Raw genomic sequence first — 15,106 nt, forward strand, 5'->3', positions numbered from 1 at the left:
CCCCTCCTACCCCCTTCCCCCACTCCATCCCCGTCAACCTCCCATATCTTCCCTCCACCCCCTCCCTTACCCCTCCCCTCCCCCTCCCTCCACCCCTCCTTCCCCCCCACTCCATCCCCCTCAACCCCCCTTATCCTCCACCTCCCCCTCCCCTTCACCCCTACCCCCTCCCTCCCCTCTCCTCCCTCCCTCTCCCCCCCCCCTCTCCCCTACTCCCCCTCCCCTCCCCCCCATTTCCCCTGCGGGCCGGGCGTGGAGCCGAAGCCTCTCCTGCAGCTCGGCGGGGATGGCCATCTTGTGGATTCTCTGCCGCTGAACTGCACCATGAGAGGAAGGCACGCCAGGACGGGCGCCAGTCCTCCCGCTGGTCCTCTGGGAGGGGGGGGGGCGCATGTAAAAAAGTAACAAAAGTGGATTTATTCACACCAGGGTGAGTAGGGTTGGCCTAAAATTGTCACGCTGTCGTGTACCGTTTTGGCTGTGTAGAGGGCATGGTAGACACATAAACACATAAACATTTAAACATATACACACAAACAAACCAAGAGGTTTAGAGATAGATAGCTAGACAGACAGACTTATTTATTTATTTGTTTGTTTGTCTGTCTGTTTATTTATTTATTTAGAGGCTTTGGAGAGACTCAAGCAGAAGATGGTGCCTGGATTAGGGAGTATTACGTATAAGAAGAGTCTGGACAAACTTGGATTGTTTTTCCTGGAGAATTAGAGACTAAGGGGAGACCTGTGAGAGGTTTATAAAACTATGAATGACTATTATAGATAGGGTAGATCCTTTCCCAGGGTGGAAATAACAAATACGAGGGTATAGTTTTAAGGTGAGAAGGGAAAGTTTAAAGGAGATGTGCAGGGCCAGCTTTTATAGAGATGATAGTAGTTGCCTGGACAGAGCTGCCAGGAGGGTAGTGGTGGAGGCAAATGTGATAGTGACGTTTAAAAGGCTTTTAGATTGGCACTTGGATATGCAGGGAATGGAGGCAGAGGAAGTTAGTTTTCATTTGGCATCATGTTCAGCACATTGCAAGGCCGAAGGGCATGTTCCTGTGCTGTACCTATGTACTCTTCCAGTAGGGACTTGGGCAAATTATGGAAGGATGTGAAAGCAACCGATTGTTGAAAGAGGTGACTTTAATTTTGTTGTTATTGACTGGGTCTTCCTTAGTGAAAGAGATTTGGATGAGGCAGAATTTATTAGATGCATCCAGTGGGATTTTGTGAAACAATTTTTAGGTAGTCCAATCAGGAAAGAGTCTGTGCTGGACCTAGTACTGAGAAATGAGACGGGCAAGATGATTGAAGTTTCAGTGAGAGAGCAGTTTGGGAACAATAATTTCACCTCCCTAAGTTTTCAGATATTTATGGATAAGGCCGGACCTCATAAGAGGAGGAGAAGTGAGTGCTAAATTGGGGCAAGGCAGGCTAATTACAATAGTATTTAGCAGGAGTTGGGAAGAGTGGTTTGGGAGCAGCTGTTATTGGGCAAGTTTACGTCTGACATATCGGAATTGTTTAAAGGTCAACTGATCAGAATTCAGGACCAGCATGTTTAACTGTGAGGAAGAAAAACAAGGATGGTAAGGTTCAGGATTCTGGAATATTCAAGGGTCAGCTCGTTCCATATATGTATCACCCTCTTTGTGAAAATATTGCCCTCAGGTTCCTGTTAAATCATGTCCCTCTCTCCATAATGCAATATTTAAGAAGCAGATATCAGATAGGGCTGTTGTGGAATATAGAGGAAGCAGGAACAAGCTTAAACAGGGAATCAGGAGGGCTAAAAAGGGCCATGAAATGTCCTTGGCTACTTGGATGAAAAAGAATCCCAAAGCATTTTCTAGATACATTAAAAACAAAAGTTAGCTTGGGAGAGGGAACACCTCTCAAGAACAGGGGCAGCACGGTGGCGTAGTGGTAAAGTTACTACCTTACAGCACCAGAGACCCATGTTTGATGCTTCCCCTCCCCCCAGAATGGACAGTGATAGAGTTCCACTGTTTCACCCAACCAGCCTTCAACATGATCCCACCACCAGTCACATCTTTCCATTCCCACCCCTTTCCGCCTTCCACTGAGACCGCTCCCTCCACCTTGGTTCAACACCTTGGTTCACTTATCCCATCCTAACCACCCCTTCCCCAAGTACTTTCCCCTGCAATTGCAAGGGATGTAACACCTGTCCCTATACCTCCTCCCTTGACTCTATTGAGGAACCCCAGCAGTCTTTCCGGATGAGACAGAGGTTCACGTGCACCACTCTAACGTAATCTTCTGCATCCAGTGTTCCTGCAGTGGCTTCTTGTACATCGGCGAGACCAAACGTAGACTCACTGACCGATTCGCCAAACACTTGCTCTAGGTCTGCCATGCCCTATGGGATGCTAACCATTTTAACTCCTTTTCCCATTTCCACACTGACCTTTCTGTCCTGTGCCTTCTTCAGTGCCTGAGTGAGGCCACATGCAAACTGCAGGAACAACATCTCATATTGCTTGGGTAGCTTAGAACTAAACGGTATGAATATTGAATTCTCCTATTTTAGGTAACTTCAAACCACCGCCCCCCCCCCCCCCCCTCTTGTCCCTCCTCCCTTGTGCCCCAACCTGGACTTGCACCCCACCCCTTCCATTGCATCCTCTAGCTTCGCAATTCGCAACTCTTCAATCTTTATTCTGTCTTTTCACCTCTGGCCTTTGTTCGCCATCTATCTATCAACAAAACCTTCACGCTGTTTAAGAAGTGCAATAGGGACAAACCAGGAAATTATAGGTCCACATCAATGGTAGGGGAATTACTGGGGAAGGTTCTTGGGGATAGGATTTACTCACATCAGGAAAAGTATAGATTTTAATTGAAATAGTAAGCATTGCTTTGGATAGTGGAGATCATGTCATAAACTTGATGAGGTTATTTGAGACATCATTGATGACAATAGATGACGATAGAGTGGTGAGTGTTGTCTTCACGCTCTGATTTGGCAAGATTCCTCATAAATGTACAAGATTCAAGCAATGGGATCCATGTAGACTTGGTAGATTGGATTCAAAATTAGCTTGGCTATAGAAGATATTGGTAGACGAGTATTATTCTGACTGGTCTGTGACCACGGATGTTCTACAGGGATCAGTGTTGGGACCTCAGTTGTTAGTTATGTAAAAATGATTTGGATGAAAATATTAGTGAATATTGATGGAGTGCGGTTAGTAAGGAAGATGGTCAAAATAGACAGCAAAATATATTTCGGGTTGGAAATATGGGCAGAGAAATGGCGAATTGAATTTGTGTGAATTCAATTCATGTTGAATTCACACAGTTCAGAGGTGTTGCGTTTTGGGAGGTGAAATGTAAGAGGAAAGGATACGGTATATATCAGGACCTGTAGGAACATTGATATGTAGAGGGATTTGGGGTGCAAGTCTATAGCTCCCTGAAAGTGGTAACAGAAGTGAATTGGGTGGAAAAGAGACGAACAACAAGCTTGCCATTATCTGACTGGGCATTCAATATAAAAATTTGCAAGTCGTGTTGCAGCTGTAAAAACTTTGGTTAGGCAACATTTGGAATATTGTGTATAATTCTGGTCGCTGCATTAAAGGAAGGAAGTGGAGGTTTTAGAGAGAGTGCAAACGAGGTTCACCAAGACTTTTTCTGGATTAATGAGTGTTAGCTACACGCAGAAGTTGGACAAACATGGATTGTTTCCTCTGGTGTATCAAAGGCTGATGGGCAATCTGACAGAAATATATAAAATTATAAGAGGCATATATAGAACCAATGGTCAGTCTTTTTCCCAGGATGGAAATGTCAAATATTAGAGGGTATTTCTTTAAGGTCAGAGGGGGAAATTTCAAAGAATTTGTGCGAGACAGATTTTTTACAGAGTGGTAGGTTCCTGGGGAACACTGTCACGTGAGATGGTGGAAGCAGATGCAACATTTAAGAGGTATTTAGACAGGCACATGAACTCAGAATTAATGGGCGCTCTTTTAGCAAGGAGGTGAGCAGGAACTTCTTTAGTCAGAGGGTAGTTAACCTGTGGAACTCTGCCACAAAGGCCGTGGAGGCCAAATCAGCAGATATTTTTAAGGCAGTGATAGACAAATTCTTGATTAGACCAGGTGTCAAGGGTTATGGAGAGAAGGCAGGGAAATGGGATTAGGAGGCAGAGATCAGCCATGATTGAATGACGCAGTAGACTCAATGGACCGAATGGCCTAATTCTAGTCCTATAACTTGTGAACATGTGAACCTGAACTGGTAACAGATGAGGGGATGTAGATCATGTGTCAGCAGATGGGATTAGTTTAAATTGGCATTAAGATTAGCGCAGACAGCGTGGCCCAAAGGGCCCGTTCCTGTGCTACACCATTCTATGTTCTAAGAGCTAGTAAATGAAATGGTATTTAGGTAAGGTTATTTGGCTTTTAAAGAAGAAAGTGAGAAATGGTGAAGAGCCTAGGATGTAATGATTTACATAAGGAGACGACAGATACCATAGGGTAACGTTTCCTCTGCATTGTCCCATCAAATTCCTTCAAAGAAAGTACTGGTTTGATTTGGAGTGATGGACCAAAGCCCAATCTTAGAATCTCTACTGCTCTAGGTCCCCATGTTAGCAATCTTTAACTTCTGTAAATTAGCACTGCAGATGATATCTATATGGAACCGTTTTCTCTTGCAATCCCGGTTCAGAATGTCAGAGTTTAGGGCTATGCAGGTCTTAATCCCACCCACGGTGGTCAAATTTGAACTCCCACTCTTATGTCTCGGTTATACAACAAATCTTCATGCCTTTTGCATTTGAGAAAGCAATGTATTCGCTACAGATGTTGGGAGACTAATTGGAATTCAGCCTGTAAATTCCTCGCAAGATAAGAAGATCTATTTTGAGGGGAGTTAATAATAACTCTTACTTAAATTAAAAATAGTTGGGATAATGTGTTATGCCATGGGAATAGTTCATGGTCCAATCCCAGCCTGACCCCAGTCCCCAGACATGTCGTAGTCTACACAGTCCAATGATGATATTTGCTCCATTACTTTGGAGATTTTCTTTTAAAGTTTTGCCTTTATCCTCTGGCACCAAGAACAAGTCTTTGCAGGTAGCAGGACAGGTTGAGGAGCGTACAAAAAAGGAAGGGGATTCTTTGCTCTTGACTTTATAAAACTGAATGTCAAGTCCAGGAACTGAAGCAAGGGCAGGTTCATATCTCACCAAGTACATCCTCCTGCCACTCCAAGCCTAATTGATCATTATGCACTGCTTTTCTTTCCTGATAGAGCAATGGCTTTGAGGAGTTACAGTGCATTCAGAAAGTATTCAGACCCCTTCATTTTTTCCACATCTTGTTACGTTACAGCCTTATTTTAAAATGGATTAAATTCTTTTTTTTTATCATCAATCTACACACACTACCCCATAATAAAAAAGCAAAAACAGGTGTTTAGAAATTTTTGCAACGTAATTAAAAATCAATAACTGAAATATCACATTTACATAAGTATTCAGACCCTTTGCTCAGTACTTTGTTGAGGCACCTTTCGCAGCGATTTCAGCCTCAAGTCTTCTTGGGTATGACGCTACAAGCTTGGCACACCTGTATTTGGGTAATTTCTCCCATTCTTCTCTGCAGATCCTCTCAATCTCTGTCAGGTTGGATGGCAGTGTCGATGCACAGCTATTTTCAGGTCCCTCCAGAGATGTTTGATCAGGTTCAAGTCGCCTTCCAGAGGGAAGTGCTTCGAAGAGTTTGTGGCCAGGGTGAGAGGGGTCAGAGATGATCTTGCCCGCTCGCTTCCTGTCCCTTGCAGTGTACAGTTCGTCAGTTGGGGGGAAGGTTGCAACCAACAACCTTCTCAGCTGTGCGAACGATCCGTTGTAGCCTCCGGATGTCATGCTTGGTGGCTGAGCCAAACGAGACCATGATGGAGAAGGTGAGGATGGACTCAATGATAGCAGTATAGAATTGGACCATCATTGGACCATCATTGCCTGTAGATGTAGTTGTTCTTCTGGAAGGTTCTCCCATCTTCACAGAGGAACTCTGGAGCTCTGTCAGAGTGATCATCGGGTTCTTGGTCATCTCCCTGACCAAGACCCGTCTCCCCCGATTGCTCAGTTTGGCCGGGCGGCCAGCTCTATGAAGAGTCCTGGTGGTTCCAAAGTTTTTCCATTTAAGAAAGACAGAGGCCACTGTGCTCTTCGGTACCTGCAATGCTGCAGAAATTGTTTTATACCCCTCCCCAGATCTGTGTCTCAACACAATCCTGTCTCGGAGGTCTCCGGACAATTCCTTCGACTTCATGGCTTGCTTCTTGCTCTGACATGCACTGTCAACTGTGGGACCTTATATAGACAGGTGTGTGCCTTTCCAAATCATGTCCAATCAATTTAATTTACCACTGGTGGACCAGTCGAGTTGTAGAAACATCTCAAGGATAATCAATGGAAACAGGATGAACCGAAGCTCAATTTTGAGTGTCATAGCAAAGGGTCTGAATACTTATGTAAATGTGATATTTCAGTTAGTTATTTTTAATTACTTTGCAAAAATTTCTAAAACTGTTTTTGCTTTTTTATTATGGGGTATTGTGTTTAGATTGATGATTAAAAAAAACGAATTTAAACAATTTCAAAATAAGGCTGTAACGTAACAAAATGTGGAAAAAATGAAGGGGTCTGAATACTTTCTGAATACACTGTATCTTGTGGATTTGGGCCCAATCAACAGTCTAGTGGGGTTTGTAGCGCCTGTGTTTGGGCAGTGTATTTTTTGAAGTGCCTGTGCAGTATGTGTGAATCTTGACAATCGGAATAGGTTACTGTTACCATTGAATGCATTTCAATGCAAGTAATGTGCTGCAGTCCTTGACTGTAATGTCCTGTTGTTTCTTTAATTCACTGGTATTGTGCAGAGCTCCCGCTATAGTGATGACCGTCTGAAATCAGCCAAACAGCGACTCAGGAAGGAGGCAGTGGTTTGTTGGTTTTCATTTTCCTGGTGTGTTTATTGTGTGAGGAGTTGTGGGGTTCTTAGTATAAGCTAACTACTTCAGTACACTGAAACCTCTCCCTTTGCAGTGCTTCATTCCTCCACCACCTTCTAACTTGCCCTACTTGTTGCTCGCACCTTCCACCATCCCTACAAATCATCTACAAATACGTCCCTTTCTACATCCTCTTCCCTCACATCCTGCCTATGCACAAAATGCCATCCCTCATCTACCCAATCTCCTTTCTCTTCTTTACGTCTTTACCACGTTAGCAAAGTCTGGGTGTGATTGATTTTTCTTGCATTTTTCCCAGGGAAGTTACTATTCTGACCTCCCTGTGCACAGCACTGGACTCAGCGCCAAGTCCCAGAATGGAACACGGGTTTGTTTTCTCCTCGGTTATATCTTGCTTTATGCATGTTTATGTGTCCATGTATACCAATGTTTGCCAAAACTTTTGTGCCTCCAACTTTATATTTGTCAATCATCCTGTTTCTTTTTAACTTGTGACAAGATGTTTTAAAAGAAAAAAATGATGCTTGTGTGTGTTTGTTCATGCATGCGCCCATCACTGATATTTGCACAAGGTGTTCGCACACGTGCTGATTTAGGGTCTTGACCAGAAACATCGACGTGCACCTTTTGTCCTCACAGATACAGCTTGACCCATTGAGTTCTTCCAGCTTTATTTTTTGTTCCATATTCCAGTATCCATAGTGTCCTCTGTGTTCTATTCACACTTGGCATGGGAAATGTAAATGGCCTGTCAGCTACTGTTTCCTCCTCTCAGCCATCTTCATCTTTATCTATTACTCATAGTTAGAGAATGCAGGGAGAGGAAGTTGGGAGCAGAGCCAGGCCAGACTTGGACAAGGTGTGGAGCATCAGGCATGGGCTCTAGAGCTCTCAGAAGTGCAATCTCTTAAATTAAATTCACATAGGACTAAATGACCTTTTTTTTAAAATGCAGATGTTGGAATATAAACAATTTGATTTATAAATTTAGTGCAGGTCATCAAAACCAGGTGTCCATAAACTTGGTTAAAGAGGTAAGTTTCAACAGGCATTTTTGGTTAAGTAGAGGGTTACCAGTCAACAGGTTTGGAACATAATAGCAGACAAGGCCATTCACCCCTTGATGCCTTGTCTGTCATTCAGTAAAATGTTTATCTTTGTGACCTAGTATCACTTCCCTGCATTAAACCCACAATTTCTTTAATATCCAAAAATCTGTCAAGAATGTATTCTCAGACTGAGTTTCCACAGCCCCCTTAGGTGTTGACTGTTTGGAACTCTGTGCCCTCAGGTTGATGAAATGTCTCTTCATCTCAGTGCTGAATGGTTAAACCCTCATTTAGAGATCGACCCCTGGTTCGAAATACGCTGGTAATGGGAAAGCATTTCCCTACATAACCTTGTCAACTCCAGTAAGAATTGTGTATGTTTAACATCAGATGCAGTTTATCTAAGCATGAGAGTAAGGGCCTAATTTGTAATTTTTTTCTCCAAAGGTCAAACCTGTAATTCTAGAGAACCGTCACTACAGTCTCTGTATTGCACATATATCCTTCCTTGGCTAGTGACCTGTATATAGTATTCCCAGACACTGCCTTACCTGGGCTCTATATAATTAGAGTAATGTCTTTCAAACTAAAAATCCTCTGCAATAACGACAAGCATACTTCTTGTGTGGCACTAAATCAAAGGCCTTGTTAAACTTCAGTCATGCACATCAATTAATTCATATTCATTCTGCATGTTATAAATTCAATTTTCCAACAGATTTGTCAAATATGATTTTCCTTACCAAAAGTATGCATCAACTCGGCAGAATGCTATTGTTTTCCAAATGCCTGGTATCACTTCCTTAATAATAAGATAAAGCATTTTCCCCAACTACGGATGTCAGACTAACTGCTTTGCAGTTACTTGTTTTTTGTGTTTTTTTAAGGTTGGGGTTATTTTTGCTACTTTATATAATTTATGGTAATAATAATGGAACTAATAGAGTAAAGGAAGATGCCAACCAGTTGCTGCACTGCAACAATCTCCATTGTCACCTCCTCCAAACAGTCTCCGTTCAGAATTAAGTTCCTGGTTTCAGATTGAACAAAATCACTGTCTTTATATACAAATATTCTCATATGTCCCCAAGCTATCAGATCATGAAATAACCCTTTCTCTTTACACAATACCAGATTTTAAATAGCCTATTCTCTTGGTGATTCCTCAACCCATTGGTGCGGAAAGCCACCTATGATTCACTACATAAATTCATCCTCCCTCTGATTACTGCTGATTCTGTTTTCCAAGTGTATGCAGATACATATTATCCCCTGATTACTTTATAGCTGGTATCTATAAGCAGCTTTACTTTCTTTGTTTATGTTCCACCCCTTCCCCTCCACCCCCACATCTCCATGATTGTCTGGAGCTTACATACATTATATAAACTATATACAACTCTCAGATGTTTTCCTGACCATTGTTGTTTCTTAGCTCTACCTCCAACTGGTTTTACTATCAGGTTTTTTGAACTAAAATATTTATTTTCTATGATATTTTATCTTTTCTGAAAATACACTGAAATGTTTAATTTCTGATCTTGGTCACTTTGCAACCTTATCTCTGATGAGTTTTACATTGACCCATTTTCGTGTGCCATTAAATCGCATGTTATTAATTTTAATTCCAATACACCTTAGCAATTAAATGCACTCTCCCTTCCTGAATGACCATGCATTCTCCAACTTTCTGATTTTCCCCTACCAGAATCCTCCCATTCCCCCAATACTATTTAGTCTAACACTTTATTACCCTAGTTATTGAATTTGGGTGACTATTTGTTCCATCCCAACTCCCAAGAATAACTGCCCGGACAGTTTTGCTGTTTAACCCCTCCCATACAGGTCAGTGTCCCATGAATTGAACCAGTTTCTCCCAAACTCGACTTTAAGCCACACATTCAGTATTCTGATTTTATACCAAATTGCACACAGTAATCCAGACATTATCACCTTTGTCATTTGGACCCCTGCTGTCTCTATCCCTTAAACAGAATTTCATCCTTTGTCCCATTTTTGTCATTGGTTTCTACAACCACAAGATCATTTCCTATCAGCTTGGAGGAGGCAAGTTTAACCCATGCACTCGGTGGACAGGACACCTTTCAGGACACAGTCACATCGACAGACCTGCCCCCGCTCATGTCTGCTCCCCGTATATACAATTTACTTTATCACTATATTTATTTTTGGTTTGAAAGGTCAGATGATCAGATGCTCATTCACTCCGCACTCTCTGCTCTCGCCCTGACAGGCTGTAAGACCTTTACCTCTGTTAGACAGGTACAGGACTGGGTCTCCTGCAATTGGACGTTCTGAACCCCAATACCTGTGTTATTCATATTCACACTTTCCTGTCCATGTTGACTGACCAATTCTACAATACTTTTATCGAGGGGAAATTGTTGTCTCCTAGTGTAAATAACATTTCCCATCCTGATACATTTGTGTCCAAATCTGAGACTTCAGCTCATCAATTGTGAGCCGAAGCTTCTCAAGATATATAGTTACTACTGACTGTCTGGCAGCACGTGGACAGACTTGGATTGTTTTCTCTGAAATTCCAGAGGTTGCGGGGAAACCTGGTACAAGCATATAATTTTATGAGAGGCATAGATAGGGTAGACAATCAGATTTTTTTTTTCAGTATGGAAAAAAAACAAATACGAGAAGGCATATATTTAATGTGAGAGGGGCAAAGTTTAATGGAGACTAGACCACGTGGACCCATTCGGCCCAAACCTCTCCTGCATTGGTACAGCACCCTCTCCTCCCCCTCTCCCCTCTCCCCCCTCCCCCTCCCCTCCTCCCCCTCACTCCTCACCTCCCCCCCTCCTCTTCTCCCCCCTCCCTCCCATCGCTTCCGGACACAATGGGTGGTGGGGGAGGGAAGGGTGATGGGGGAGGGGTTAAGGGGAGGAGGGGGTGCTGCACCAGTGCAGGAGAGGTTTGGACCCAACGGGTCCACTTGGTCTAGTATATTACTAAAACTCTGTTTGTTTGTGTGTATATCAATATATTTGTGCCTGGACACAGCCAAAACGGTACACGATAGCGCAACAATTTTAGGCCCACCTTACTCACCATTGTCCTAGGGTTCGAATGAATGCCAATTTTTTTTTTTTAAATCACTTTTAATCTTTCAAAATCACTTAAGTTTAAAAATTCACTTTTCTCTCCCTTTGGCCGTCACCTGCGTATGATGTATGACGTTACAATGGGACCCGCCCGAGTGACGGCCGAATGATGCGAAGTTTTACATATCCGTGCCTGCACTGTTGGGTCCCATTCATCGCCAAAAGCTCCGCGCCTGCGCAGTTGCGTCCCATTCACTAATATTTACGTGTCGCCCGAGTGGGGGGAGGTGGGCTATGATGGTTTGACTTGCGATAGTTCGCCTTTGCGATGGTGCAAATGGCAGGGACCCTTGGCGAGCCGTCGCTAGCTTCCGGACACAATGGGTGGGGTAATGGGGGTGGGGGCGAGTGGGGGTGGGAGAGAGGGTGCTAGACCAATGCAGGAGAGGCTTTGGGTCCACGGCTCGCTCTGGCTGCAGCGCTGGTGGCAAGGGGCCGAGGTAAGTGGCACCTTCTCCCCTTCCCTGTCTCCCCTCGCGCGCCCAGGAGAGGCCCGCAGGGTAGATTTGAACCCAACGGGTCCACTTGGTCTAGTATAATAAAATTGCCTCTTTACTCAACTGGGTCATATTCTAAGGATGCAGACATCATGAACTGCAGATGCTGGAACCATGAGTATCCCCATCCCTGCAACCCTCTTCGCCCCCACCACCCCCATATTCATGCGCACCCATTTCTCCCACTATTCTGACCCCCATTTCCACCTATATCCATCTGGCTTAATATTTAATTCCTCTTTTTTCCTAATCTGACACCCTTTTGTCCCCTTTCCATCTCTAGCTTTTGTCCACCCAACTGCCAATCAAACCCGAACACCTGTATCCACCTATCACCTGCGAACCACACCCACGTCTTCTCCAGCATCCACACCTTCCTGTGATCAGTCTGAAAAAGGGTTCAGTTATTCCATCACTTTGAGTTATATTCTAAGGAAAATTTGAGAGCATAGTGTTTTGGCAACTGAAAGAACAACTGCCAGGGGTAGATTGATTATCTGCTCCAACACTTTTGCCACCTCCAACGGAATCCCACTACTGGCCACATCTTCCCATCTCCACCCCTTTCTGCTTTCCGCAGAGACCGTTCCCTCCACAACTCCCTGGTCAACTCGTCTCTTCCCACCCAAACCACCCCCTCCCCAGGAAGTGGGTCTCCCTTTGGAAGATTTCTTCCTGCACCACTGGCACTGCTTCTCTCCTCCATCCACTGCCACTGCCATCTTAAAGTCGTTGTTGATTGGTCTGGAAAAAAGCTTTTTTTTTGAATGGCTGAATCAGGAGCTTAAGGTTGAACCACAAGTTTTAAGATTGTTTTGAATATGGATATGTCGGAACTTTGGCGGAAGGTACGAAATTGGAGTAAAACAGATTACACCATTATTAGACAGGAGCTAGGGAGAATTCATTGTAGGATAAAGAAGGAAATTTGTGCTTGGAATCAGCAGATGTACTTGTGGTTCTAAATGGGTATTTTGCACCTGTATTAACAAAAGAGAGGGACATGGAGGACAGTGAGATATGCAAGGGCAGTTTGAGATCAAGAAGGACTCTTGATGAGCATTAAGATGGGTAAATCCCCAGAGCCCGATGGGATCTATCACAGGTTATTAAAAGAATCAAGAGAGGAGAATGCAGGGGCCTTGAGAAAAATCTTTGCATTTTCACGAGCCACAGGTGAAGTCCCGGCGGACTGGAGAATAGCCAATGTTTTTCCATCCAGGAATTTACAGGGCAACGAGCCTCAGGTCTGTGACAGGAAAGCTATTGGAAAGGATTCTTTGGGATAGAATATAGTCCCTTTGGAAGACAGTCGATTAATTAGGGATAATTTGCATGGCTTTGTATGCAACAGATCATTTCTTACTAGATTGATCAAGTTTTTTTGAGGAGGTGATGAAAGTGATTGTTGTAGGTAGCATAGTGGATGAGGTCTACATAGATCTTAGTAAGGCAGGACATTGTGTTTAGTTTAGAAATGCAGCGTTGAAACAGGCCTGTTGTTCCACCAAGTCCGTGCCGACCACCGTTCACTAGTTCTATCCTACACACTGGTGGCAAATAAAAGAAATAATTAACCAACAAATCCGCATGTCTTTGGAATGTGGGAGAAAACTGGTGCACCCAGAGAAAACCCAAGCAGACACAGTCACATATAATCTTTGTACAGACATCACCCATAGTCAAGATCAAAACTGGGTCTCTGGCTCTGTAATGCAGCAACACTATGCCATTAGTGGGAAGTTATGTTACATTTGTACAAGACATAGTGGTGCAGCCAGTAGAGCCACCGCCTCACAGTGCCAGAGACCTGGGTTCGATTCGGACTTCAGGTGCTGTATGTGTGGAATTTGCATGTTCTCCTTGTGACTGTGTAGATTTCCTCTGAGCGCTCCAATTTCCTCCCACAAGGAAAAGATAGGCGGGTTTGTCGGTTAATTGGTACCTGATGTGTAGGGAATAGATGCGAAAGTGGGTAACAGAATTAGTGTGAGTGGGTGATTGATGGGCTGTGGACTCGGTGGGCCGAAGGGCTTGTTTCCATGCTGTATCTCTGAACTAAACTAAGTTGTACAAGAAGTTGGTGAGGCTCCATTTGAAGTATTGAGTTCAGTTTTGATCACCCTACTACAGCAAAGATGTTATTAAACTGGAAGATTGCAGAGAAAATTTATGACGATATTGCCAGGACTCAAGGGCCTGAGTTAAAGGGAGAGGTTGGGCAGCCTAGGACTTTATTTCTTGGAGTGCAGGAGACAGGAGTAATCCTATAGAGGTGTTTAAAATCACAAGGGGAAAAGAAAGTGGAAAATACGTAGTCTTTAATGCAGAATAGGGGTATCAAGAACCAGAGGACAGTTTAAGGTGAGATGGAAAAGCTTCAAAGGGCATTCCGAGGGTGGTAGGTATATAGAATGAGCTGCTAGAAGAGTTAGTTGAGGCAGTTCCTACACTTCATTTATAAGACACTTGGATAGGTACATAGATAGAAAAGGTTTAAAGGAATATGGGCCAAACATGGGCAAATGGGACCAGCACAGATGGGGCATCTTGGTTGGAATTAATGTTTTAGACTAAAGGGCCTGTTTCTGTGCTGTATGACTCTATCATTCTCTTAAATTCTCCCAATATAGGCTAATCCCGAAGATTAAGATGCGCAGGATTCATGGTGATTTGGTCATACGGATTCAGAACTGGCATAGAAGACAGAGGGTTGTGGTGAACGGGTGTTATTCTGACTGGAGATCTGTGTCCAGTAGAGGTTTGCAGGGATTTAATGCTGGGACTTCTGTTGTATGTAATATAAATGACTTGGAAGTAGATGTAGTTGGGTTGATTAGTAGTTTGCAGATGATGCCAAAATTGGCGGAGTTGTAGACAGTGAGGAAAGCTGTCACAGTTTCCCATGAGATATAAATCAGTTACAGAAATGGGCAAGTGTGAGATGTTGCATTTGGGAAGTTGAATATAATGGAAGGCATTCAATTGATAGAAGACCCTTAACAACGTTGATATACAAAGGGATCTTAGGATCCATAATCCACAACTCCTTGAAAGTAACAACATGGTAGATGGAGTGGTAAAGAAGGCGCACAATATGCTCACTATCATTGATTGGGGCATTGAGGTATAAGAGTCAGGAAGGCATGATGCAGCACCATAGGACTTTGGTTAGGTTGCATTTGGAGTATTGTGTCCAGTTCTGGTCATCCCACAACATAAAAGATGTGGACGTTTTGGAGAGAGTGCAAAAGAGATTTATCTGAATGCTGCCTGGATTAGGTGGTAATAGCTACAAGGAGAGGTTGGACAAACTTGTCTTGTTTTCTCTGGAATGCCAGAGGTTGAGGGGGAGACCCTATAGAACTTTTCAAAATTATGAGAGGCATAGATAGAGTAG

At 43.5% G+C, this 15,106-nt stretch overlaps 1 protein-coding gene across 14 annotated transcripts in view; it reads left to right on the forward strand.

Moving 5' to 3' along the window:
* LOC144595877 (leucine-rich repeat flightless-interacting protein 2-like) overlaps positions 1–15,106 on the forward strand; it is a 119,498-nt gene that overhangs the window by 60,723 nt on the left and 43,669 nt on the right. For 9 of the 14 annotated variants that reach the window (XM_078403707.1, XM_078403709.1, XM_078403694.1 and 6 more), the window contains one exon: positions 7,322–7,390. The exons of the other annotated variants lie outside the window; for them this stretch is intronic. In XM_078403707.1, the coding sequence (XP_078259833.1) occupies positions 7,322–7,390 (69 nt within the window). The remainder of the gene's footprint in view (positions 1–7,321; positions 7,391–15,106) is intronic. 14 annotated transcript variants of the gene reach the window in all.

Source organism: Rhinoraja longicauda, chromosome 8 (genome assembly GCF_053455715.1).
Source record: "Rhinoraja longicauda isolate Sanriku21f chromosome 8, sRhiLon1.1, whole genome shotgun sequence".
Taxonomy (NCBI): domain Eukaryota; kingdom Metazoa; phylum Chordata; class Chondrichthyes; order Rajiformes; family Arhynchobatidae; genus Rhinoraja; species Rhinoraja longicauda.